Below are 26,158 nucleotides of genomic sequence, written 5' to 3' on the forward strand. Positions count from 1 at the left end.
CTTTTTCTGTCTTAGCTCACTATATCATTGCAACCTCCGCCTCCTGGGTTCAAGCGATTCTCGAGCCTCAGCCTCCTAAACAGCTGGAATTACAGGCAGGTACCACCATGCCTGGCTGATTTTTGTATTTTTAGTAGAGACAGGGTTTCACCATATTGGCTAGGCTGGTCTCAAACTTCTGACCTCAGGTGATCCACCACTTTGGCCTCCCAAAGTGCAATGCTTACAGGCATGAGCCACCTCGTCCAGCCGCAAGTTTGTTCTTAATATTTGCTACAATAGTGTCTCTGCCCCAGGGATCATTAAGCTGCTGAAGTTGTAAAATTCTTTTGCAAATAATTTTTATTAACACAACTGAAGTCCCAAATTGTTAAAATCAAAGTAGGTATGTCATACTCACAATTTTTTAAGGAAATCCAGGACTCAGTTTTATGAATAAACTTCAGAGGAAAAATATGTATACAGCAAGTCCTGACTAAAAATTCTGATTCGCTCTTCAGTATAAAATTACACTGGTAAATTGTAGGCTATTCCCTGCTTGATGTTACATTGGGCATCTCTCACCCATAGCCAAGATTATCACACTTACTTGTCCTAATAAAAGTCAAACACTTAAAAAAGTTATTTTTCTCTTTAAAAACTAGCTTTATTTAAAAGAATCTGACGCATAATAACACTATAGGAAACAAACTTACAATACATATTATTCAAGAAAGCCTGCCATACATCACTTCTACTAATGGTAAGTCTATATACTGATAAACAACATTCCTTATACAACGCACAAATGACATTAAGCATTATCCCTGAAAAGAATGGCCAACAATAACATGGACTGTCTTGACAGCAGAACATCTACTTGTCTTATTACTTATCTATAGAATAAAAAAACTAAAATGTAGATGACAAATGAAACACTTCCGATTTTAAATTCTAGCATGGTTTTTAGGGAAGAAGGGAATGGGATCAGAAGAGGCAAATTGTGTTAAATATCTCAAAAAGGAGAATTGGCTTACCATTATTTAAGTAGTTACTATGACGTAATTCAGAATCGAGAATGTATTTGTTTAACACTTGGAAGCCCTTAACGAGTCAAACTATCCATTATCTACTATATTCAAATCAGTTATTAAGCCAATTTTATTTGTCTGAAAATTGTAACCTGGTCATTAACCACATTTAAAAAGAAAACAATTTGGGGTAATCTAGTCATTTCATACTTTATTTAAATTTTTCCACAATGCAATTCATGAATTAATACTTCTTTAAACTTCTATGATCTAAATTGAAACAGACCTAGTTCTAAAAAATTGTATGTGAAAACAGAAGACAAAAATAAATCCCTAACATGTAATACTAAATTTTTAACATCTAGACCTATGAAAATTTTGGACATTCAAGTCAAATATAATAGGATGATGATACAGTATGTTATCTGCATTTTAAAAAATATTGAGTCAGATTTATTGCTATATGAATCCTATCAACAGTCAACAATCAAAAGTACAAAATATACCATAACCATGCCGAAATGGTGCAGTACAGAGATATCATTAACATAACATATGTAGACATTTTGTAATATACATCATTGATATAGTAAAACCTTATTAATTCAGGATAATTTAAACTGATATGTCTAAAATTTGAATTTTTAAAAAGATACGCAGTTTAAGCACTCACAAGCATTCATTTTTTTCTTTCAAGCATAGAATTTCAAATATACAAATTTGCATTGGCCAAGTATTACTTATTACAATTCTTTTGAGTATTTGTCTTAATGACAAGATAATAATGTTTTAAAATTACTATTCTTAAGTAAACACCTCTAAAATAAAGTTTAAAAATTTGTCTTCAAGATTAAACATTTTTCTTTAAAATCCTGATGATAACCTTTATTACCAAATCCTTTCATCATTTAGTACAAAGTAAACAGCATTTAAGTCTTTGAACTAATGGTTAAAAATTCCAGGTAAATTAGAGGAGTCTTATGGTATCTTAATCAAGTCTTAATAAATGAAGATAAATATCACAGTACGACTTATTTTGGTTATGAAGAAGTGAATGATGTCTTTTTTGGTTGGGAGATATCAGCATAAGTTCAAAGTTTACTATATAATTTTAGTAGTATGGGCTAAAAAATCCTAATACATACTGCCATTTAAGATAATTATTTAGTAAATTATACCTGTAAGTCGAAGATAAAAATTTTAAGATTTATTGTATTACACGTCATGAGCTGATAACACCATAATTTACCCCTCTCCCATTTGAAAGGCCATCTATTAATGCATAAATATTGATGTTTCACATACTTCATAGAGTAGCTTAAAACATACCAGCATAAGAAGTAATTAGTATTACATAGTAATTTCCTTTGCCATAGGAATAAATGTTGGACAAAGTCTGGAAACATTTTTTTTTCCAATTTGAATTACAGTAATTTTGCCACAGACCACAGCACTAGTGCATGTGTTACTTTAGACATGCTCTAAGAACAAAACAAAAAATTACTGCAAAAATACATGTCACCAATGTGGAACACACTCAGATTTGTATAAAAGTACTGAACTAATATCCCAAAAAGAGGTATATGTAAACAGTACATAAGGAAGAAATAGTTTTAATATGAAACAATCATTTAAGTCACATACATCATGATAAGAAGCAGGACTTTCTTTTATAAAAGATAATATTTTGACAAACAAGCAACATCATCTACACATCTACAGAACAATAAAGGTACAGGTATTTAAGTTTTAATATAATTGCAAGTTAAGTATTATTGATGAAATATGACAAAGATGATGCTTATCCATTGAGTTTCATTAAAAGTTTTAAATTAAATACAGGCAACCTCTGGTGTATTAATGCCTGGCATATACCTGGCCACGGTCTTTCCTTTATTTCCCCTACAGCACTTGTCTTGGGATATGTTAATGCTATCCCTAGCCTCTTTGCTCCAGACGTGCTTCCAAATTCCCATCACTGTCCCACAGGTAGGAAGATGCAGATGTGACTTTTGTAATGCTCTATTGAATAGAACGAGTTACTAAAATTTAGAAATGAGAAGAAAATCTCCAAGTTCAGAATTAGAGGAGAGGAAGTGGTGAAAAGTCACAAGAACCTAAAGGAAACGGAAAGTACCCTCAGACAGTACCATCTAATTCACTAAAAGTACTGCTTTCCACAGTATCTGAAATGTGGTCATATTGTCTGAAATGTTAGAAAGTAATGATGCATTCTTAATAAATATCCTTTTTTAAAAAAGAAATTTAATGACACTTTTCTCACTATCTTCATTTATACCTTAGTAGAAAATGCTTTTCTCTTAAAGTCTAGCCTATCACTGTCACACAAAGACACAGGATTTCTGAGGGGAGGAAAAATATAAAACGTTGAAGCACAGAGCATTCAGGAGGGGAAAAGACAAGCCTGCTTATAAATTTCACCAGAGTTTAGCATGGTAAGAGGGCAAATGCAAAGAAACCCATGACAAATAACTTCCTAATCACATCAGGAAAAAGACAAGACCTCTGTTTCTTTCTCCCTCCTACATTGATTGATAGGTTTCCTAAAGAAAACTGAGAGCTCAGCATGATACTATTTAACTAGATTATGGTTTAAATGAGCCTTTAGGAGCTTCCCTATTGTGTAGAGTTCCAAGCCACTATTTACAAATGAACTTTGGGATCCTGGATACTTTTAAACATTTTTTAATTGAAAAAAATATAAAACAGCACAAATGTTCATGCATATGAAACCTCTATATACTGCAGAAAGAAATGCAAAACTCTTGAGAACTCCCTTTTAAAAAATCATTGCTTATATATTTTCTTACTATTAAATACTATTACTATAGTACATTGAACAGTAATGCTAAAACTCTAATTTGTTCAAGACAAACAAGTTTGAAAGAATATTGAATGAAGACTCTTGATACTTATTTGGATTAAAGTTGGCAGATTTCATGATGACCCATACTATTAAGAGGTTTTTTTTTCTGCAACTAGGCAGAGTTAGGACTCTAAAACAAACCACCAAAAAAACTAGATTTCTTTACATTGTGTTTATGAAGAATAAGCACTAGTACAAGAAAATCTTCAGTTTTATGTATATAACCTTCTAATCTGGGTAACAAGAATGATAATAGAAGTACTCTAAAGTATTTCACACAAAAGGAAAACACTGATCACAAATCTAATTCTAAGCACTCTATCTGAAGAATAATTTATCTTTCACAAGCTAAGCTGTTTCAGTATTAGTGAGTCAAGTAACACCTAGAAGCCTGTGGACCAGAAATTGTCTAGTGCACGAGTAAATCAAGTTCTGAGAAAGAAACTGATTTTTTTTTTTTAATTTTCTGTCTGGCTGGGTGTGATGGCTTACGCCTGTAATCCCAGCACTTGGGGAGGCTGAGGCGGGCAGATCACTTGAGGTTAGGAGTTTGAGACCAGCCTGGCCAAAGTGGTGATCTCTGTCTTTACTAAAAATACAAAAATTAGCTGGGTGTGGTGGTGGGCACCTGTAATCCCAGCTACTCGGGAGGCTGAGGCAGGAGAATTGCTTGAACCAGGAGGTGGAGGCTGCACTGAGCTGAGATGACGCCACTGTGCTCCAGCCCAGGCAACAGTGCAAGACTCTGTCTCAAGCAAAACAAAACAAAACAAAACAAAACAAAACAAAACAAAACAAAACAAAACCCACCTTTCTGTCAATAACCTGGCTTTGGTGATACTGATAGTTACCTGGGTTGAACTTCAGCAAAACTCAAGGATGTAGGAGAAACTGGTGTGTGTGTGTGTGTGTGTGTGTGTGTGTGTGTGTGTGTGTGTGTGTTGAGGACTTTCAGTGAAGGAAAAGGATTACACCAAAAAACGTACAATTCCACCTGTGTTTTTTTCCATCACTGCATATTTTTAAAGTTGAAGGCAGTTTATCATTTGTCCTAAGAAGTCATTTCAGTTTGTATAATAGCCTTCCTTCAGACAAATTATCATCTGGCTATTCTTATAGTTCATCACTTTTTCCATCTAAAAGCATCTATATAACTTTTGACTTAGCGTTATGTAGACACAAATGTAGAACTTGTCAGAAAATGAACTCAAACACATGAACACTTTTTATCAACTATGGTTGTAGTTTGGCTATGATTCACTGTCAGAATGAATCATGAGTTTTTCTGTTGAATATTTCCAGATTCTTATTTAAAGTTAGGTGCTTTGAAGACCTAAACACCTGAATAAAAATTGACCTGTTTGCAGGTCTTTAAAAACAACTATGTGGAAACAGAAAATGAATCACATTACATAACAAATACCTTTAGACTAGCTTGGGAGAGGCTATTTCATTTTCACAAAAACAGCTAACTACTGAAACTTAAAGAAATAAAGAGTTTAAGAAACTGCATAATCAGTTTTAGTAATGATCACAACTCAGGTACTACCATGTAAAGTGAACTCCTGAGAACACTGGAAAGTTCTACTGTAAATATCTGTCTAGCCCTATTCAGAGTAATAATAAATCATGATCTGATGCTATGACTAGGCATACAGCATGCAGTGCATCATTTATTAAGAATCAGCACTCATTAACTTTCAGGAAAAACAAAACTAGGTCCTTAAACATTTAGAGATGTATGTCTAACAAAAATTCCAAGTAAAATGGGATCTTCAAGTATGCTACTGAACACCATCAAATGTCTGTCAGCCCCAAATACTGTATTTTAACCTGCTTCAACTGGTAAAGTTTTCACACATGGAGTACCTAGAAGTATAGTTTATATCATTTTGTTTCCTAAAATTGTAAAGATAAATATTTTACAACTATGGAAAATATTTTGTATTTACCTCTAACTAGTCAAGGGTAAATGGAGAAAACCTTATATTATTACCTTGTACCATATGAAATTGCTGTTTTCGTAGGTCAAAATTAAAACACTGTAGTTAAAAAAATAAGGTTTATTCAATCAAAATATGCATCAGGAGCACAGTTTTCTTCCAACAGAATATTAAATGTTTAAGTTTTATAAAATTCATCATTTGTTAGACCATAAAAATTGTTCACATCTTCTAGTTACTGCATCTCAATTGGGGAATGCGTTGTTTCTTAGAAAAAGCTCCAAACGATAAAGATAGTAGTCTATTGGATAAAGGTCCAGTGGATAAAGGACATGACAAAATTTCATAGCCCAAGTCACTTAACTTTGCTTTAGTGGCTTGTGACATGTGAGGTCGAGACCTTGTCTGTAAAACTGTAGCTTCTTGTGCTAACCAAAGGACATTGTTTTTAAATCACATTTTTCATGCATAATTTAAATTTCTTGATAATACACTGCTGCCATCATTGTTTCACTTGGGTTTAAATAATAATAATTATCTCCTTTGTAGATCATCAAACACCCTTCAGAATTTTTTTGGTTGCAATGATAATGGTGGCAATACATTAGGGATACCAGCCTCCAGCGATTGTATAAATGACCATTAGTTGTCAAACAGTACACTTTTTCTTGGCCACAGGTTATGATCTGCTCCAAAAATGGATTTCTGCTGTTTTGAATCTTAATGAGCACACTTCCAACTGTCTCCATGCTTGATCATCCCTCAAGAGGGTACTCAGGTCCATTTTTATACTTTTCCCCAGTCACAGCGGAAACTCCTTAAGTCTGCTGCAAGCCTTCAATTTGTTGTTTTTGAGTTCGATTTCACTTTGGCTCTTAATTGATCTTTGTTTAAAATGGATTTTGATCTCCCCTAAAGTTCATTTTTGAAATTCGGATCCCCAGAACAAGATTTTTCAAACGAACACTAAGTAGTTCTTTTGCTAGCAGAGCCCTCTAAGGCCAAATTGATATTTCTTCCTTCCTCATTTGCATTATGTCCCAGTTCAAAATTATACAAAAAGTATTCACAATTCTTCTGTGGATACTATAGTATTTATTTCTCTGGTAAACAATAAACAATAATAAAACAACTCAATATCAAAGAAAATTAGGAGCATAATACTATAATTCTATATAGCACAACTGGAAACATACGTTATGCCAATTTTACTAATTGCAGTCAATTTTCAACTGATCTAATATTAGCAATTTCATGTGGTAGCATCCACAAGTTAATCAACAAATACTTACTGGGAATTTACTATATGCTAAGACCTGTCTCGTATCTGTACAAACAAATATCCTGAAAACTCACTTGAAAATATGAAATTCATTACTTCCAAAGACCCTAGTGAAGGAAAAATCTGGTGTCATACTATTATTTTTTTAATCCATAAAAATGTATACTTTCCCCCATGTTGCAGTTACATATATTATGTTGTGAAGACATGTTAAGTGGATCCTAGATAAACTTTCTGAACTAAATCTTTAATATGGTACAACCAAAGTTCAGCACTACATATCCATTTTTCAATGATTTTAACTTTTAAAAGTTAAAACTTGCCTACATTTGTTATATACTACTTTGAAGCTTCAAGAGGCTTTTGTTTGTGATAAATAACAACTAACATATATTTATAAATGTTTCTAAAGCACCCCCATATACATGATTCTCATTTAGGATAGCAGGCAAAGACAATACAAAATTTGCTCTAGTAATGAAATGAATTATTAGTAAAAACTTACATGTAAATAATATTTTTGTGTGTGCATTTAAAAAAATAATGTAAAACATTAAAATCTTGTGTCACTGAACTTCTGTAATGCACAGGAAAATAAACCCACTTTAGTTAATGCCTGTGATTAAGCATCACTGCCCACTGCAGATGGACCAAATGTTTCTCTAGTACGCATTAACTGGACATCTTTGTCAGCCATACAGGTATCACAGCCCCATACTGCGGATGCTTCTGCAGTTAAGAGGCCATAGGCTGTTTCAGTCATTCCAGTACAGATCCGATGAAACCATTTCTGACAAGAGGCCTCACATAAGATGGCATCCTGATCATCGTTCACCTCATTTGTACAAATTCCACAAGGATACACTGGGTCAGAAGATGAATGGCCATGACGGCTTGGGTGAAGAGAAGATTTATTGCTTTTCTCAGTGGTGCAGGCATCGGCTGCACCTCTTGGTTGTCGTGGATTATTCTGTGTTCCATTTGCATGATTATTGTTTGTGGCTTCAGTGCTACTTGAACGGCTGTTCTCTTGATTTACTGCGTTGTTTCGATTAACATTTTTTAATTCAATATTACTCTGATTCACTGTGTCATCCATATTCAAGTGAGGTGGATGAGCAGAGGAATTTTGATTAGCATTTTTGGTTGCTCCTTGAGTAAAGTCTTGTTTTGGGGCTGGTGCTTTTGCTTGACCTCCAAAAGTGTTTGGGGGAGGAATAAAAGAATGATTAGATTCTAATGGAGAAGTAAAATTTGAATTGTTTCCGGGAACAAAATTAGATGCCAAATCGGGGTTAGAAACTTGGCTAATATTCTGTGGAGGAATCTGATTGAAATTTTCAGCAGGATTTTGTCTAAAATGTTGATTAGGCATGTTGACATTCTGACTTAGTGCATTATTATAAGATGGATTACTGAAACTTGAATTATCATGTGGCCCAAAGTTAAAAGCATGAGGTCGATTAAAACCCATGCCCAGAGGATTCTGAGGAAATGGGTGTGGCTGGTTCCTGAGTGAGTAAGGACCACAGTATGGGGAAGACATTCTTGGGGGAACATGAGGTGGCATTCTGAATGTGCTATAACCTCCAAAGCCAGGATAACCAGGGCCAAGATATGGATTTGACGACGGTAGTGGTTTATAGGAAATAGTATTATAGTTGTCATCAAACGGATTAGCAGCCACTAGATGGTCAGAGTTTGGATTCGGTGGTGGAGCATACTCAGACAATGGAGGAAAAGAAGGTCCCTGAAATGAGAATGTAAAGTAAAATACATGTTTTTGATCAAATACATTATTAAAATTGTCCTGTTACCTTAATACCTACATTTATTATCTTCACTTGACCTTTCAATTATGACTGTATTTAATTATACTTGCTGATAAAAATATTGAGGTTTATTTCATTTACAAAAGAAAATAAGGTATGATTTTCTGAGCTCAAATCCATTGTAACTTCAAACTCCAAAAGTATTTAACTTTCAAAAGAAGCTTCATTATCCTAATTTTCATTTAATATGCTTACCTATAACTAGAATCTTTCACTTAAATACTAAAGCAGTCTAACCTAAAATATCTTTTATATACCAAATAGTCATAAAATTAAATAACAACAATCAGAATCTAAAGTATTCCCCTAGCTTAACTTCAGGGAGATACAATTAAAGTATTCCCAAAACATTAAGCTCTGGGCCTCAGACTGAAAAAATGAACTGCTGGTTTTAGTCATACTCCCAAGTTTAACAGATGGTGGTCAAAGTGATAAAAAGATCAATAATCTGTACACCCATATCTACCAGTAGCCTTTACCATAAAAAGTATACTTCAAATTTATAAAGAATAAAACCGTGAATGCCTATATGTATAATTGCTTGTTATAACCACAAGTTATAGCAAAAAGAGGCCTCCATCATGACTGCTTCATGATATGCACATAATACTGAATTACCATTATAGTTGAACAGTTACTTCATGTTAGAATTGTTACTATATATTTTTAAATCTTTAATAGAACTACAGGCTTCATGCCCTTTAAAAACTTTTAAATGAGATTTAAGAACAAGCATTTTAATTTGTTTGAGACAGTCTCATGCTGTCACCCAGGCTGGATGCAGTGGTGCGATCTCAGCTCACTGCAGCCTCCACTTTCCGGGTTCAAGCAATTCTCATGTCGCAGCCTACAGAATAGCTGTAAGAGTGTGCCACCACACCCAGCTATTTAATGTATTTTTAGTAGAGACAGGGTTTCCCCATGTTGGCCAGTCTGGTCTCAAACTCCAGGCCTCAAGTGATCCACCCACCTCGGCCTCCCAAAGTGCTGGGATTACAGGCGTTAGCCCCCACACCCAGTCTAAGAACAAGCATTTTATTTATTTATTAATTAATGAGATGAAGTTTTACTCTTGTTGCCCAGGCTGGAGTGCAATGGCACAACCTCAGCTCACTGCAACCTCTGCCTCCTAGATTAAAGTGATTATCCTGCCTCAGCCTCCTGAGTAGCTGGGATTACAGATGTCCACCATCACACCTAGCTAATTTTGTGTATGTGTGTATTTTTAGTAGAGACACGGTTTCTCCATCTTGATCAAGCTGGTCTCGAACTCCTGACCTCAGGCGATCCGCCCACCTCAGCCTCCCAAAGTGCTGGGATGCCTTACAGGCACGAGCCACTGTGACTGGACAAGCATTTAATTTGTCTGCTCACACTTCCTTTTTGTTATATCTATTGTATGTCTACCGTGTGATAATAGCTACTAGTTACAGACTTAAAAAAAAGTATAATCACTGCAGAGTTCACTATTGGATCTGAATGCAGATACGAAACAAAACTTATGACCAAGTTTAAATTTACCTCAACAGACTAATCATACAAGCAAAGAAAAATGGTTATTAAAGAAAATGTCAATTTACCTGTGTATTTGCCTTGCGTTTTTTCTTATCTGGGCTTCCTAGTTGTACACCTGGTCCTCCTAACCCATCCAGTCCACTATCACCACCTAAAAAACAAATTCAGATATTTTCCACTTATAAGTGAAGTTATTTTTTGTATCTCAAAGTAATATCTATTATATTTACCTGATAATGTTTTCTATTTTTTTAGACAAGAGCAATACTAAGCTTTCATTACCTTTATTTTCCAAAAAGTCTTTCCCATAGTTTCAGCCAAAAATAGCCATTCATCACTACTCCCATATTTATTATTCTTTCAGAGAAAAAGAAAGTCTCTCTCTCACTCTCAAACCTTTAGTAATCTGGTTTCCTGTTTCAGAGGCCACCACTATTACTAGTTGCTGGTCTACGTTTCCAAAGATAACCTAGATATATTCAAGTATAATTTTTTTTTTTTGGCAGGAAGGTCACAAATGATAGACATACACTGGTGTGTATCTTGCTTTCTTAGCTGAAGATCATTCCATATCACTATATTTAGAACTGCTTCATTTTCTAATAACTGAGTAGTATTCTATAGTGTGACTACACCATGATTCATTAAACTAGTGCCTTCTGTATTGATGAATGTGTGTTTCCAAACCTCTGCTGTAGCTGCAATAAAAATCCATGTATAAATGCCTTTAGAGAGATTTACAAGTAGTTCCTATAATTAAGACATCAAAAGTATGTGCCTTTTAATTCTTAAAGATACTGTTTAAATGCAACAATGTTTCTAATTGTTTTCTCAACAGTATAAGATCAAGGAAAGCAAAAGCTTGACTATCAATCTAAGAGGTTAAAAAAGTTTATGAGAGGAATTTTTACAGTTTTAAAAAAACATTTTATTATGGAGAATTCTGAACATATACAACATGGATAGAGGAATAAAATTAACCCCATATACCTATCACCCAGCCCTAATAACCATCTAGTCACGTTCAATCTTGTGTTTTCTATTTATTTATTTTAAGTTCTGGGGTACATGTGCAGATCGATTCCTCAAGGAACAATCTTTTGTTTTCAACACCACCTTTACCTCTCTCCATCCAGTATGACTTTGAAAAAAATTCAGACATCATTTTATTTGGAAATATTTCAGATGTATTTCTAAAAACTAAGAACTTAAAAAAAAAAACCCCAAAATACAATGCCACTCTCACCACTATAGAAATTAACAATAATCCTTCATATAATTTCATACCCAATCTCAATATCTCATAGCATCTGTATAGTTTGTTTAGATGGGGATCGAAATATGGTCCATAGATTACAACTGGTTGACATGTCTTTTAAGTGATGGATTTCCCTCCATTACTCTTTTTTTTTTCTTGCAGTGTATTAATTGAAAGAATCAGGTTGATTATTATTCCAATTATTATGCTACCATCTTTTAGCTCCAACCCCTTTTAGTGACACTGGGACTGGGACTTTGCAAATTACATTTTTCTTTTGCTAGGCTCTTTTCACAGCTCTAGAGGGACACTTGAAGGCCAGGGGAGGTGATAGAGAATTTCTGCTCCTCCTGTCTGCTTGCTCTTCCTATCTCTATCATCCCAAAAGGACTTCTCTCTGGCACTGGTAGTTCATCCCACTTCCCAAACCAGCTTAAACATGTCTTCTCAGACGTATTAGTACCAGCTGGGCAGCACCTCAATCTCCAAGTCTGACTCCAAGCTCTACAGAATCTATACTCCAAGATTCTAGTTTCTCATAACGCCAACTTCATTTCTTTGTTTACTAAGTCCTACATGCGGAAGTTGCTTCCTGCAGTTACTTTCCATGCTACCTCACTTTGCTTTGATTCTTCAACACCTGCTTAATTCCTTATATAAAATTATATTACAAATTTATATTACATTAAATTGTGAGTGTGATTTATGTTTTCTAGCCTAGAATGATATATCTGGATTTTGCTGATTGTATGCCCTTGATATAGTTTAACATGTTCCTTAATTCCTATAAATTGATATTGGGTCTAGACCAGCGGTCCGCAACCTTCTTGACACCATGGGCCAGTGGTTGGGGGTGGGAGGTGGGGATGGTTTTGGGATGAAACTGTTTCACCTCAGATCATCAAATATTAGATTCTCGTAAGGAGCACACAACCTAGATCAGTTCACAATAGGGTTTACCCTCCTATGATAATCTAATGCTGCCACTGATCTGACAGGAGGCAGAGCTCAGGCAGGAATGCTCACTCACCAGCCACTCACTTCCTGTTGTGTGGTCTGGCTCCTAACAGGCCATGGACTGGTACCAATCTATGAAGCTTCCTAACAGGCCATGGACTGGTACCAATCTATGAAGCTTCCTAACAGGCCATGGACTGGTACCAATCCATGGCCCAGGGGTTGGGGAACCCTGGTCTAGACTACAGGCTTGATCAGATTCAGATTTCTGTTTTTTGCAAGGCTGCTCCATAGGTGATGATCTGTTTTTCCATTAGAAGGCACAAAATTTCTGGTTGATTTTCTTTAGCAGTTATATTAGTTTTCTATTGTTGTATAACAAATTACCACATATTTGGTCACTTAAACCGCTGTCCATTTAAATAGAAGTAGAATGAACACTTCCTAAATCATTCTATTATGACAATATTACCTTGATACCAAAGCTAGACAAAGAGATAACAAAGAAAAAACAAACAAACAAAAAAAACTACAGACTAACATCTCTTAAGAATACAGATGCGGCCAAGTGTGGTGGCTCATGCCTTTAATCCCAACACTAAAAGTGGCTGAGGCGGGGGACTGCTTGAGCCCAAGAGTTTGAGACCAGCCCAGAAAACAGTGATATCCCATCTCTACGTTAACATTTAAAAATTTAAACTTAAAAAAAATAGCCAGGTATGGTGGCACATGCCTGTAGTCCCAGCTACTCAGAAGGCTGAGGTGGGAGGATATCTTCAGCTGAGAAGTTGGAGGCTGCAGTGAGCTGTGAACATGCCACTGCAATCCAGCCTGGGCAGCAGAGCAAGACTCTATCCAAGAAAAGGAACAAAGATGCAAAAATTCTCAACAAAATACTAGCAAAACAAATTCAGCAGAATATTAAAAAAATAATACATCATGACAAAGTGGGATTTTCCCCAGAAATGGAAGGTTGACTCAACATATTAAATCAACTTAATATGCTATATTAATAAAGAGAAATACACATGATCATTTCAATAGATGCAGAAAAGCATTTGACAAACTCTATTACCAAGGTAGGACCTAAGTGGCTGATTAGAACCAGCTGCAGGCCAGGCACAGTGGATCACACCAGTAATCCCAGCACTTTAGGAGGCCGAGATGGGCAAATCACTTGAGGTCAAGAGTTTGAGACCAGCCTGGCCAACATGGCAAAACCCTGTCTATGCTAAAACAACAAAAATTAACCAGGTATAATGCCGGGCACCTGTAATCCAAGCTACTTGGGAAGCTGAAGCAGGGAGAATTGCTTGAACCTAGGAGACAGAGGTTACGGTGAGCTGAAATCATGCCACTGCACTGCAGCCTGGGTGACAGAGAGAGACTCTGTCTCGAAAAAAAAAAAAGAGGAAGCTGTGGTCCGTGGCTCTCAGGGAGAAGAATGAAAATGGCGAGTGAATTAAGCACCTTCAACTGAAATATCTAGCTTCTCACATTGCGACTGACCAGGTGAACAACTTGACCCACAGAGAATGAAGAAAAATGAGGTAGGGCAACTGCCCACCCAGGAGCAGCACAAAGCCAAAAAAAACCCCACCTCCAGCCAAGGGAATTAGTCAGTGATTGCATGACCCCATCCAGGAAACCACGCTTTTCCCATGGATCTTCGGAACCCATGGATCAGGAGATTCCCTCATGAGCCCATGCCACCAGGGCCTTAGGTCCGATATACAGAGCTGTGTATGCAGTCTTAACAGAGCAGCCACTCAGGCACACACACACAGACCCAGGAGTTTTACATCCTCTGGCCCCAGAAATCCCTGTAAAGATGATTTAAAAAAAGAATCCTGCAAGGCAGGAAGTCCACCCATACATTCCCTAGGAAGGTGGCTGAATCCATGGAGCCAAGCAGCATTGTTCTGCAGACCCCACTTCTATGGCACCTCCCAGGTTAAGATCCACTGACTTGGAATTCCAGACACCCAGCACCAACAGACTGGAGACTGGCTGAGACAGAGCAAGTTCCCGGGGGAGGTGTGGCCACCATCTCTGCAGTTCGGTTGACTCAACTGTTCTAGCCTGCTGGGTCTAGGGAGTTCAGGCAGTCTGGACGAGTCCTCTACAATGTAGCACAGCTGCTATGCCAGATCATGGCCAGACTAATTCTTTAAGTGGGACCCCGATCCATCCCTTTTCACAGGGCTGGACCTCCCTGTGGGAATTTCAGCAACTCCAGGCAGGGTTATACAGGCAGAATTTTGATCTCTCCCCCAGACGGAGCTCCTGGGGAAATGGGCAGCTGCTGTCTCTGCAGTTCAGTCAACTCAGTCTTTCCTGTCTGCTGGCTCTGAAGAGTCTAGGTAGTCTGGAAAAATAAGGTTTCCCCCAGTGCAGCACACCTGCTCTACCAAAAAGCAGGCAGACTTTTTTTTTTTTTTTTTTTTTTGAGACGGAGTCTCATTCTGTTGCCCAGGCTGGAGGGCAGTGGTGTGCCCTCGGCTCACTGCAACCTCTGCCTCCTGGGCTCAAGCTATCCTCATGCCTTAGCCTCCCGAGTGGCTGGGATTACAGGCACTTGCCACCATGCCCAGCTAATTTTTTTTTTTTTTGTATTTTTAGTACAGACAGGGTTTCACCATGTTGGCCAGATTGGTCTCAAACTCCTGACCACAAGTGATCCACTCACCTCGGCCTCCAAAAGTGCTGGGGTTACAGGCATGAGCCACTGCACCCAGCCCCCAGAATGTGGTAAAACCTCTGAACAGGGGCCTCCCGACACCTCCTACAGAAGAATTGAAGCCAGCGACAGGTCTGTACCGTCCTGGGGTGGAGCTCCCAGAGGAAGGAGCAGGCTGCCACCTTTGTTGTTACACAGCCTTCCCTGGTGATACCTCCAGGTACAGGAAAAACTGAGGCAGCTAGGATCTGGAGCAATCCCTCAGAAAACTGCCACAGCCCTACAGAAGAGTGGCCTGAATGTTAAAAGAAAAACAAAAAAAAAAAAACAGAAAGCAAAGACAACATCAACAAAAAAGACCCCACAAAAACCCCTTCCAAAGGTCAGCAACCTCAAATATCAAAGAAAGATAAGCCCAAAAAGATGAGAAAGACTCAATGCAAAAATGCTGAAAACTCAAAAGCAAACAGAGTGCCTTTATCCTCCTAATGATCACAACACTTCTCCAGCAAGGGCACAGAACTGGGCTGAGGCTGAGATGGCTGAATTGGCAGAAGTAGGCGTCAGAGGATCAGTAATAAGGAACTTCACTGAGCTAAAGGAGCATGCTGCAACCCATGGCAAAGAAGCTAAGAATCATGATAAAACAATACAGGTGCTGATAAGTAGAATAGCCAGTTTAAAGAGGAATATAACTGACATGATGAAGCTGAATAACACAACATGAGAACCTCACAATGCAATCACAAGCAGCAACAGCAGAACAGACCAACTGAAGGAAAGAATCTCAGAGCTTGAAGATAATCATTCTGAAGTAAGAGAGGTAGGCAAGAATAGAGAAGAAATAATGAAAAGGAATGAACTAAACCTCCAAGGAATATGGGATTATGTAAGGAGAATAAATCTACAACTCATTGGTGTCCCTGAAAAAGAGGGGGAGAATGGAACCAAGTTGGAAAACATACTTCAGGATAATATCCAGGAGGATATCCCCAACCTAGCAAGACAGGTCAACATTCAAATTCAGGAAATCCAGAGAACCCCAATAAGATACTGCACAAGAGATCAACCCCAAAACACATAATCATCAGATTGTCTGAGGTCAAAATGAAAAAAAATAAGTTTAGGGTGGACAGAGAGAAAGGCCAGGTCACCTACAAAGGAAAATCAATCAGACTATCAGTAGATCTCTCAGTAGAAGCCCTACAAGCCACAAGGGATTGGGGGCCAATGTTCAACATTCTCAAAAAAAAAACATTCTCACCAAGAATTTCATATCCAGCCAAACTAAGCTTTAAAGGCAAAGGAGAAATAGTATCATTTTCAGATAAGCAAATGCTGAGGGAATTCATCACCATTGGGCCTGCCTTGAAAGAATTCCTTAAGGAGGCACTAAATATGGAAAGGAAAAACTGTTACCAGTCAATACAAAAGCACACTAAGGTACACAAACCAATGATACTGTGAAGTAATCACATGAACAAGCCTGCAAAATAACGAGCTAGCATCATGATGACAGGATCAAATTCACATATAATATTAACCTTAAATGTAAATGGCATAAATGCCCCAATTAAAAGACACAGAATGGCAAGCTGGATTAAGAGTTAAGACCCATCACTAGGCTGTCTTCAAGAGACCCCTATCTTATGTGCAAAACCACACAGAGGCTCAAAATAAAAGGATGGAGGAAAATTTTAACAAGCAAATGAAAAACAGGAAAAAGCAGGGGTTGCAATCCTTGTTCCTGACAAAACAGACTTCAAACCAACAGAGATCAAAAAAGACAAGTGCATTACATAATGGTAAAAGGTTCAATTCAACAAGAATAGCTAACTATCCTAAATATATATGCACCCAACACAGGAACACCTAGATTCATAAAGCAAGTCCTTAGAGACCTATAAAGACACTCAGACTCCCACACAATAATACTGGGAGACGTTAACACACCAATGAAAATATTAGAGAGATCACTGAGACAGAAAATTAACTCACAGGACCTGAACTCAGCTCTGGATCAAGACAACCTGAAAGATATATACAGAATATTCCACCCAAAAACAAAAGAATATACATTATTTTCATCGTCACATGGCACTTATTCTAAAATTGATCACAATCAGAAGTAAAATACCCAGCAAATGCAAAAGAACTGAAATCATAATAGTCTCTCAGACCACAGCACAAATTAGAACTCAAGACTAAGAAATTCACTGAAAACCCACAACTACATGAAAATTGAACAACTTGCTCCCAAATGACTCCTGGGTAAATAATAAAATTAAGGCAGAAATCAAGAGGTTCTTTGAAACTAATGAGAACAAACATACCAGAATCTCTGGGACACAATTAAAGCAGAGTTAAGAGGGACGTTTGCAGCACTAAATGCCCACATCAAAAAGCTAAAAAATCTTTTTAGCTAACACACATCACAACTAAATGAACTAGAGAACCATGAGCAAACAAACCTTTTTTGGCCAACTTAGCAAACAAAGTCTTTTTAGCCAACACACATCACAACCTAACATCACAACTAAATGCTAGAGAACCAAGAGCAAACAAGCTCCAAAGCTAGCCGGAGAAAAGAAATAAGCAAAATCAGAGCAGAACTGAAAGAGCTAGAGACACACACAAAAAAACCCTTCAAAAAAAATCAATAAATCAATTTGTATTTTAAAAATTTTAATAAAATAGACGGCTAGCTAGACTAATAAAGTAGAAAAAATAATCAAATAGACAAATAGACACAATCAGAAATGAAAAGAGGGATATCACCACTGACCCCACAGAAATACAACCATCAAGGAATATTATAAGCACCTCTATGCACATATACTGAAAAATCTAGAATAAATATATAAATTCCTGGGCACATGCACCCTCCCAAGACTGAACCAAGAAAAAACTGAATCCCTGAACAGAACAGCAATGAGTTCTGAAACTGAGGCAGTAATAAATAGCCTACCAACCCAAAGAAGCCCAGGACCAGACGGATTTATTTTCTACTGAAACTATTACAAACAAATGAAAAGGAGGGACTCCTCCCTAACTCATTTTATGAGGCTAGCATCATCCTGATAACAAAACCTGCCAGAGATACAACAAAAAGGGAAAACTTGAGGCTAACATCCCTGATGAACGTCGATGCAAAAACGCCCAATAAAATACTGGCAAACCAAATCCAGCAGCACATCAAAATGCTTACCCACCACGATCAATTTGGATTACTTTCTGAGAATGCAATTTGGTTCAAGAGATGTACATCAATAAGTGTAATTCATAAACAGAACTAAGACAAAAACCACACGATTATCTCAGTAGATGCAGAAAAGCCCTTTGATAAAATTTAATACCCCTTCATGTCAAAAACTCTCAGTAAGCTAGGTATTGAAGAAACATGCCTCAAAACAATAATAGCCATATATGACAAACCCACAGCCAATATAATACTGAATAGGCAAAAGCTGAAATTATTCCCCTTGAAAGCTGGCAAGAGATAAGGATGCCCTCTCTAACCACTTCTCTAAAACATAGTATTGAAAGTTCTGGTCAGGTCAATCAGGCAAGAGAAAAAAATTAAGTGTATTCAAATAGGAAAAGAATAAGTCAAATTATCTTTGTTTGCAGATGACATGATCCTATATCTAGAAAACCCATCGTCTCAGTCCAAAAGCTTCTTAAGCTGATAAACAACTTCAGCAAAGTCTCAGGATATAACATCAATGTAAAAAACTTGCTAGCATTACTATACACCACCAATAAGCAAGCAGAGAATGCAATCATGAATGAACTCCCATTCACAATTGTTACGAAGAGAATAAAATACCTAGGAATACAGCTAATGAGTGACGTGAAGGACCCCTTAAAGGAGAACTACAAACCACTGCTCAAGGAAATAAGATAGGACACCAACAAACGGAAAAACATTTCGTCCTCATAGATAGGAAGAATCAATATTGTGAAAATGGCCATATTGTCCAAAGCAATTTATAGATTCAATGCTATTCCCATCAAACTACCACTGCCATTCTTCACTGAATTAGAAAACACTACTGGCTAGGCGTGGTGGCTCATGACTGCAATCTCAGCATTTTGGGAAGCAGAGGCAGGTGGAGTTCAAGACAAGCCTGGCCAACATAGTGAAACCCCATCTCTACTAAAAAATACAAAAATTAGCCAGGCGTGGTGGTACGTGCCTGTAGTCCCAGCTACTCAGAAGGCTGAGGCAGGAGAACTGTCTGAACCCAGGAGGTGGAAGTTGCAGTGAGCTGAGATCATGCCACAGCACTCTGGCCTGGGTGACAGAACAAGACTCTGTCTCAAAAAAGAACCCCACAAAAACAAAAGAAACCCACTATTTAAAAATTCATATGGAACCAGAAAAGAGCCCGAATAACCAAGACAATCCCAAGCAAAAAGAAAAAAATGGAGGCATCACATTACCTAGCTTCAAACTATACTACAAGGCTATGGTAACCAAAATAGCATGGTACTGGTATAAAAACAGACACACAGAACAGTGGAACAGAATAGAGAACTCAGAAATAACACTGCACACCTACAACCATCTGATCTTCGATGAGCCTGACTAAAACATGCAATGGTGAAAGGATTCGCTATTTAATAAATGGTGCTGGTAAAACTGGCTAGCCATATGCAGAAAATTGAAACTGGACCCCTTCTGTATTAATCCATTCTCACATTGCTATAAACAACTTCCCTGAGACTGGGTAATTTACAGAGGAAAGAGATTTAATTGACTCATATTTCCAAATGGCCATGGAGGCCTCAGGAAACTTACAATTATGGCTGAAGGGGAAGCAGGCACCTTCTTCACAAGGTAGCAGGGGAGAGAAGGGTGAGTGAAGGAGAACTTGCCAAACAGTTATAAAACCATCAGATTTCCTGAGAACTGACTCATATCACAGAAATAGCATGGGTGAAACCACCCCATAATCCAGTCACTTCCCACTAGGTTCCTCCCTTAACACCTGGGGATTACAATTCAAGATGAGATTTGTGTGGGGACACAAAGCTAAACCACATCACCTTCCTTACACCTTGTACAGAAATTAACTCAGGATGGATTAAAAATTTAAATGTAAAACCCAAAATGATAAAAACCCTAAAAGAAAATCTAGGCAATACCATTCAGGACATAGGCATGGGCAAAGATTTCATGAGGAAAACTCCAAAAGCAATTGCAACAAATGCAAAAATTGACAAATAGGATCTAATTTAACTAAAGCACAGCAAAATAAACTATCATCAGAGTGAACAGACAAACTACAGAATGGAAAAAATTTTTGCTTTCTGACAAAGGTCTAATATCCAGAGTCTACAATGAACTTAAATTTACAAGAAAAAAACACCACCATTAAAAAATGGGCAAAGGACAGGACAGACACTTCTCAGAAGACATTTAGGCAGCCAATAAACACAAAAAAAAGTTCAATGTCACTGATCATTAGAGAAATGCAAATCAAAACCACAATGAGATACCATCTCACATCAGTCAGAATGCCAATTATTAAAAAGTCAAGAAACAACAGGTGCTGGCGAGGCTGCAGAGAAAAAGGAATGCTTTTACACTGTTGGTGGAAGTATAAATTACTTCAAGCATTGTGGAAGACAATTGTGGTGATTCCTCAAAGAACTAGAAGCAGAAATACCATTGGACCCAGCAATGTCTTTCCTGGGTATATAACCCAAAGGAATATAAATCATTCTACCATAAAAATACAACCACATTGGCCGGGCACGGTGGCTCATGCCTGTAATCCCAGCACTCTGGGAGGCTGAGGCAAGCAGATCACCAGAGGTCAGGAGTTCAAGACCAGCCTGACCAACATGGAGAAACCCTGTCTTTATGAAAATACAAAAATTAACTGGGCATGGTGGCAGGTGCCTGTAATCCCAGCTACTCAGGAGGCTGAGGTGGAAGAATCACTTGAACCTGGGAGGTGAAGGTTGCAGTGAGCTGAGGTGGAAGAATCATTTGAACCTGGGAGGTAGAGACTGTACCATTGCCCTCCAGCCTGGGTGACAGAGCAAGCCTCCATCGCAAAAAAAAAAAAAAAAAAAAAAAAATCCACGTGTATGTTCACTGGAGCACTATTCACAACAACAAAGACATGGAATCAATCCAAATGCCCCTCAATTGTAGACTGGATAAAGAAAATGTGGTACATATATACCATGTAATACTGTGCAGCCAAAAAAAGAAATGAGAACATGTCCTTTTCAGAGACATGGATGAGGCTGGAAGCCATTATCCTCAGCAAACTAATTCAAGAAAACCAAGAACAAATCACCACATGTTCTCACTTATAAGTGGGAGCTGAACAATGAGAACACATGGACATATTGAGGGGAACAACACACACTGGGGCCTGTCAGAGGGGGAGGGAAAGAATAGAAAGAAAAGCATAAGAAAGAATAGCTAATGAATGCTCGGCTTACTACCTAGGTGATGGGTTGATCTGTGCAGCAAACCACCATGGCACACATTTACCTCAGTAACAAACCTGCACATCCTGCACATGTAATCCAGAACTTAAAATAAATGTCGAAGAAAAAAAAGGAAGAAATAGCTCAGAGTTGAGGATAAACAAGATTAAGTAGAAAGGGCAGTATGGGTCACCTTCTAACTCAGAAGATGAGAGTTTCCACTTTCCATATATTAAAAATATATCTATGATCTGATATTTTAAACAAATCCAATACCTTTTCATGATTTTTTTTAAAAACACTCAATGAATTACAAAAAGATGGGAAGTTCTTCATCCTGATAAAGGACATCTAGGAAAATCCCACAGCTAATAGCATGCTGCAAAGTAAAAGACTAAAGCTTTATCCCTAAGATCAGGAATAAGGTAAGGTTATCTAATATTCAACATTGTACTAGAAGTTCTAGCCAGAACAATTAGGCAAGAGAAAGAAATATAAGGCATCTGGATTGGAAAGGAAGAAAGAAAATTATATCTGTTTGCAGATGTTATGATTTTGCATTTCATAGATAAAAAATCTATTAGGCCAAATAAATGAATTCTGCAAAGTTACATGATCAGATCAATATAAAAAAATAATTGTGGCTGGGCAGGGTGGTTCATGCCTATAATCCAGCACTTTGGGAAGCCAAGGCAGGTGGATCACAAGGTCAGGAGTTCGAGACTAGCTTGACCAAACGGTGAAACCCCGTCTCTACTAAAAATATAAAAATTAGCTGGGCATGGTGGCATGCGCCTGTAGTCCCAGCTATTTGGGAGGTTGAGGTGGGAGAACTGCTTGAACCTAGGAGGCAGAGGCTGCAGTGAGCCAAGACTGCACCACTGCACTCCGGCCTGGGTGACAGGGAGAGACTCCGTCTCAAAAAAAAAAAAAAAATTAATTGTATTTCTATAAACTAACAATGAGTAATGAGCAAATGGGATTAAGAAAATAATTTTATTTACAATAACATCAAAAAGATTAAAATACTTAGGAATAAATTTAACTATAGAGGTGAAAGACTTCTACATTGCAAAGTGCAAACCTTTGTTGAAAAAAATTACAGGCCGAACTAAATGGAACGACTGTGTTCATGAACTGTAAGATTTAAGATGGCAACACTCTTCAAATTCACTGCAATCCTTATCAAAGTTCTATTGTCTTTTTTGTAAAAATGGACCAGCTGATCCTAAAATTCACAGGGAAATCACAAGGGATCCAGAATACATAAGCAACCTTGAAAAAGAAGAACAAATGTGGAAGACTCACACTTCCTAATTTCGGAACTTACTATAAAGCTCCAGTAATCAAAACAGTGTGGTGCTGGAATAAGGAACAATATATACATCAATATACTATAATGGAATTGAGAGTAGAGAAATAAACTCATACAATTATGGTAAATTGATTTTGACAAACAACCCAAGACAATTCAGTGGGGAAAATAATAATTTCCACAACAAATGATGCTGAGACAAGTAGATATTCAACATATATAAAAATTAACTTCAAATGGATTGAAGACCTAAATGTAAAAACTACAATTATCTATAAAACACCTAGAATGAAAAAGGGAATAAATATTCATGACTTTGGATTAGCCAAGTTTCTTAATTAGAATACCAAGCACAAGAAACAGAAGGAAAAAAATATATAATTGCCCTTCATCAAAATTAAAAACTTTGATACATCAAAGAACACTACCACAAAAGTGAAAAGATGACCCACACAATGTGAGAAAATATTTCCAAACAATAAGACTCTGGTAAGAGTCTAGCATCCAGAAAATATAACTAGTTCTTACAACTCAAAGAAAACAACCTAACTGAAAAATGGCTAAAGGTTTTGTTTTTGTTTTGTTTTGGTCTTTTTTCTAAATGTATTTTTTTATTTCAATATGTTTTTATAGAGCAGATGGTATTTGGTTACATGAATAAATTCTTCAGTGGAGACTTCTGAGATTTTGGTGCACCTATCAACCAAGCAGTGTACACTGTGCCTGATGTGTAGTCTTTTATCCCTCACCCAGCCAAAAGTTTTTTAACAGGTATTTCTCCAAATGAAATATACAAATGGCCAAGAAACACATGAAAAGATGATCAGCAACAATGGTCATTATAAAAATGCAAACTAAAACCACAATGAGATAACACTGGGATGGCTGTAATCAAAAAGACAAATAATAACAATCATTGGCAAAAATATGGAGAAAATAGAACCCTCATACTTTGCAGGTGGGAATGTAAAATGGTACAGCCACCCTGGAAAGCAGTTTGGCAGTCCCTCAAAAAGCAAAACATAAAGTTATATGATCCAGTAATTCCTCTCCTAGGTATATACCCAAGACAACAGAAAATTTCTTTGCACAAAAACTTGTATAACATTTATCACAGTATTATTTGTAATAGCCAAAAAACTAGAAACAAACAAAATATCCAACAACAAGTGAATGGATGAACAAAATGTGGTATACCTATACAATGAAACATTACTAAGCCATAAAAAGGAATGAAGTATTGACACATGCTATAACATAGATGAACCTTGAAAATGTTATGCTAGTAAAACAAGCCAGACACAAAAAGCCAAATGTTGCATGATTCCATTTATAGGAAATGTCCAGAATGAGAAAATCTTTAGAGACAAAAAACAGATTAGTAGTTGCCAAATCACTGGGAAAGGGAAGAAATTGGGAGTGACAAGGTATATTTTTGAGGCAATGGAAAGTAATATAGAATTGAAAAGTAATGATTAAGTCCTCTAAAGCTTTGCCTGGTCAGAGCTTCTCTGCTCCTAGTGGCCAGAACAGAGGTGGAGTGGCTCTGCAGCCCAGAGGTTCTGGGGGCCATGTCTGTCCTGGGCCATGCAAGGCACAGGTGTCGCAGAAGAGAAAAACAAATAAAGTAGTGACTTTTTAGCACAGTACTAAAAACCACTGAAATGTACACCCTAAAATAGTTTAAATAGTAAATTTTATATTATGTAAATTTTATCTGAATTAAAAATAAACTGTAAAACCATTTATATATAGTCTCTCAGTCTGCAGTTCAAAAATCAGAAATTGGGCTAGGTTCTCTGATATCCAGATATCAGTAGGGTGAGTTCTTGTCTTGAGGCTCTGAGGGAAATTTACTTCCAAGTTCATCATTCTTGCTTGTAGCCAAATTCCGTTCCCTGTGGTTGTAGGAATAACGTCCTATGTTCCTTGCCGGCTGTTGGCTCTAATCTCCTAGAGACCACCCACATTTCTTGATTCATGACTGTCTCAACTTTCAATGTGTATTAAATCCTTGTGCTTCACGTCTCTGATTTCCTCTTGAACAAGCCATAGAGAACTCTTTGCTCTTAGAAGGTTCATGTAATTAGATCAGGTCCACCCAGTTAATCTCCCTATCTCCAGGTGAACTGTGCCATATGATACAACCTAATCAAGGGATTAAAATCCATCTAATTCACAGTACTGAGCATTACACAGGGAGGTACACAGCAGGATGGGACATCTTGGTGGTCACCTTGGAATTCTGCCCCTACATAAACCACCACTGATAATCAAAGCCTAGATCCACTGATTCACCAGAGAATGCAAAATGGTCACATTTTCATCTACTTTCTTTTACCTTATAATGTATATTTAAATTTTCATTTCTCTATAATGTATATTTAAAAATTATGTCTTTCTGCTGGCTGCGGTGGCTCACACCTGTAATCCTAGCACTTTGGGAGGCGGAGACAGGTGGATTACCTAAAGTCAGGAGTTCAAGACCAGCCTGACCAACATGGTGACACCACATCTCTACTAAAAATACAAAACAGAAAAAAAATTAGCTGGGCTGGTGGTGGGCACCTGCAGTCCCAGGTAATTGCGAGGCTGAGGCACAAAAATCACTTGAACCAGGGAGGTGGAGCTTGCAGTAAGCCAAGATTGAGTCACCACACTGCAGTCTGAACAACAGAGCGAGTCTCAAAAAAAAAAAAAAATTTCCTTTTCTATTTATGTCCTTTGTCATTTATTTCTTCATTTTGCTTTCAACTTTTTTTCACATTCAGGGAGTACATGTTACCTTGGTATATTGTATGATGTATACTGATGATTGTATATTTTATGATGCTGAGGTTTGGGGTCTGAAATGATCTTCTGACTCAGGTACTGAGCACAGTTTTTCAACCCCTGCCCTGCACTGCACTTCCCCTCAGTAGTCCCCAGGGTCTATTGTTGCCATCTGTATGTCCATGAGTAACCAATGTTTTGCTTTCATTTATAAGTAAGAACATGTGGTATTTGGTTTTCTATTTCTATGTTAA

General features: G+C 37.3%; 1 protein-coding gene across 3 annotated transcripts in view; it reads right to left on the minus strand.

Moving 5' to 3' along the window:
- Positions 1 to 624: 624 nt before the first annotated feature.
- The window catches only part of PYGO1 (pygopus family PHD finger 1), a 48,532-nt gene continuing 22,998 nt past the window's right edge, over positions 625 to 26,158 (minus strand). For 2 of the 3 annotated variants that reach the window (XM_037743786.1, XM_017543373.2), the window contains exons 2-3: positions 10,535 to 10,620; positions 625 to 8,872 (exon numbers count right to left, since the gene is read on the minus strand). In XM_037743786.1, coding sequence (XP_037599714.1) covers positions 7,745 to 8,872; positions 10,535 to 10,620 — 1,214 coding nt within the window. In that variant the 3' untranslated portion in view covers positions 625 to 7,744. The remainder of the gene's footprint in view (positions 8,873 to 10,534; positions 10,621 to 26,158) is intronic. The other variant, XM_037743787.1, reaches the window with a different exon arrangement.

Source organism: Cebus imitator, unplaced genomic scaffold, assembly GCF_001604975.1.
Source record: "Cebus imitator isolate Cc_AM_T3 unplaced genomic scaffold, Cebus_imitator-1.0 Scaffold154, whole genome shotgun sequence".
In the NCBI taxonomy this organism is placed as follows: Eukaryota; Metazoa; Chordata; class Mammalia; order Primates; family Cebidae; genus Cebus; species Cebus imitator.